The 2,500-nt window shown below is 39.0% G+C and overlaps 2 protein-coding genes across 2 annotated transcripts in view; both read right to left on the reverse strand.

The window, feature by feature from the left end:
• LOC122259589 (uncharacterized) overlaps positions 1-2,500 on the reverse strand; it is an 18,316-nt gene that overhangs the window by 11,086 nt on the left and 4,730 nt on the right. The window lies entirely within an intron of this gene.
• On the reverse strand, positions 691-1,518 carry LOC122259592 (protein CFDP2-like). Its single transcript, XM_086540233.1, has one exon. It carries the CDS (start codon positions 1,516-1,518, stop codon positions 691-693), a length of 828 nt encoding a protein of 275 aa, XP_086396359.1.

Here is a 2,500-nt window from a genome sequence, read left to right on the forward strand (position 1 = left end):
TCTTTTTCAGTGCCTTCTTTACCTCGTCCTGTGTTATACCTGCAACCATTACATCAGCCATCACCCCATTTCCCTGGGGTTTTCAACATTCATCCGCTCTTCAAAGTAGTCTTTCCGTCTCTGCGTCCTTTATCAGCCTGATTTGTTGTACGTCCTTTGCTGTTCTATCCCTCTTTTTTGCCACTCTATACATCATGTTTCCCCCTCTTTCGTATCCAGCTTCTCATATATCTCCTCACTCGCTTCATTCTTTGCTTTCGCTACTGCCACCTTTGGCTTGTTCTTCGCTTCCTTGTACAAAAACTTTCTTCTCAGATCTTTTCTTTTGTGCCACTCTTTCCATGCTTCTTTCTTTCTCGGAATAGCTTCCTGTACTTCTTCGTTCCAACACCATGTTTCCTTGTCCTCCTTCTTCTTCCCAGTTGTCACACCAAGCAATTCCATTGCTGTTTCCCGCAATACGTTCGATAAGTCCACCCAGGTGTTGTCTTCCTCCCACTTCATCTTCTGGTCTACCTCCAGTTTAAATTTTGCTCCAAAGTCTTTTTCTCGCAGTCTCCACCATTTGATTTTAGGTTCTACCTTTACCTCTCTTCTCCTTCGGCTCTTCAGCCTCATTTTCCCAGTGACTACCTGGAGTTGTTTTGCCACACTTTCACCTGGAATGACCTTACGATCTCTGCCTTCCTTCTAATGCATTCTGCAGCACAGGATGTAATCAATCTGAGTATGCCTGTCTCCACTTGTGTATGTGACCTTGTGTGATTCACGCTTACTGTAAAAGGTGTTTCTCACAGCCATGTCTGTGCGATGGGCAAAGTCTACAATGGCTTGACCCTCATGATTACGTGCACCATACTCATACTTTCCTATCACTCTCTCATCTCCACTGTTTCCCTCACCAACATGTCCGTTAAAATCCGCACCAATTGAGAGTCTTTCCTCTTTTGGAATCAACTCAACAGCTTCATCTAGCTTCTCCCAAAACTCCTCTTTCTCTTCTCTGTCACCTCCCACCTGTGGGGCACAGGCCCTCACCACATTTAGCAGAACACCATTTATCTCCAGCTTCAGACTCATCATTCTGTCTGTTATCCTTCTCACCTCCAACACACCATTTGTGTGCATTCCTCTCACCACCACACTGACACCATTCCTCGCTCCATTCTCCCCATGGTAGTATAGCTTGTAACCAGCGCCCAGATCCCTCGCCATACTCTCTTTCCACTTTGTCTCCTGTAAGCACAAAACATCCAGTTTTCTCCTCTCCATCATGTCCACAATCTCTCTGCTCTTTCCTGTCATTGCTCCAACATTTAGCGTACCTATCCTCACATCTACCTCTTTCTTCATCTCTCTCTTTCTTCTAACACGGTTCCCACTTCTCCTGTTTTTTATTGGTTGGTTAAGAGTTGCATATTTTCCACTGCTACCCTGCTGGCCCACAGCAACAGTGGCGGCCGTTTTTATCCTGGGCCCCGACCGATCCAGTATGGTATTCTGATGGTTTTCGCGCATCATTGACTTGGCTAGTTTTACGCCGCTTGCCTGCTGTATATATATATGTATATATATGTATAAATATATATATATATATACATATATCAAATATATATTCTGTATATCTTGCCTGCTGTCGCAACCCTCTGCACCAACTCGCACTTTTATAACATACTGTGTGTGTATATATATATATATATATATATATATATATATATATATATATTTATATACATACACACACACACACACGCACACGCACACATTGTACACATACACATAACATATATATATATATATATATATATATATATATATATATATATATATATATATATATATATATATATATATATATAGCCTCTTCAAAGGCCGTGAGGTGCCAAAAGTACCACAATTTAAACGAAGGAAACATCGAGTTATACCATCTATTATAGTGTTTTGCAAATATAATGCAGTGTGAAAGCATCTGAGGATGTCTGAATATATTTCTAATATAAAATCATACCATCCAAGCAAACCAACAAAAAAAATGCGCCAAGGGTCAAAGGTGATTAACGACCACCCAACATATAGCCTGAGTAAAATCCACTCCTAGTTCGTGAGTACATTATACTATAAAATCATACATATTATGTTTTCAGTGTTCATAAATCTAATCATGCAACCACACTGAATATCAGTCTGGAAAATTATTCGTAATGAAAGCCAAACACAAGTTATGGCATCACCAATGGTCAAGGCCACACCAGGACGCCTAAGCGGTTTAGGTACCAACTAGTAATTACCTCTCCGAATTGTTGCCAGATATATGTATACCACTGCCTACTATATATATATATATATATATATATATATATATATATATATATATATATATATATATGTATGTATATGTATATGTATGTGTGTGTATATGTGTAGATGTATATGTATGTATATGTATATGTGTATATATGTATATGTGTATATATGTATGTATATGTATATGTACTTAAAT

This window comes from Penaeus japonicus, unplaced genomic scaffold, assembly GCF_977035675.1.
Source record: "Penaeus japonicus unplaced genomic scaffold, GWHDUDI00000001_assembly GWHDUDI00000009, whole genome shotgun sequence".
Lineage (NCBI taxonomy): Eukaryota > Metazoa > Arthropoda > Malacostraca > Decapoda > Penaeidae > Penaeus > Penaeus japonicus.

Coding starts and splice junctions, on each gene's coding strand:
- LOC122259592 (XM_086540233.1), bottom strand. CDS start 1,518: ATGCGCGAAAACCATCAGAATACCATACTGGATCGGTCGGGGCCCAGG.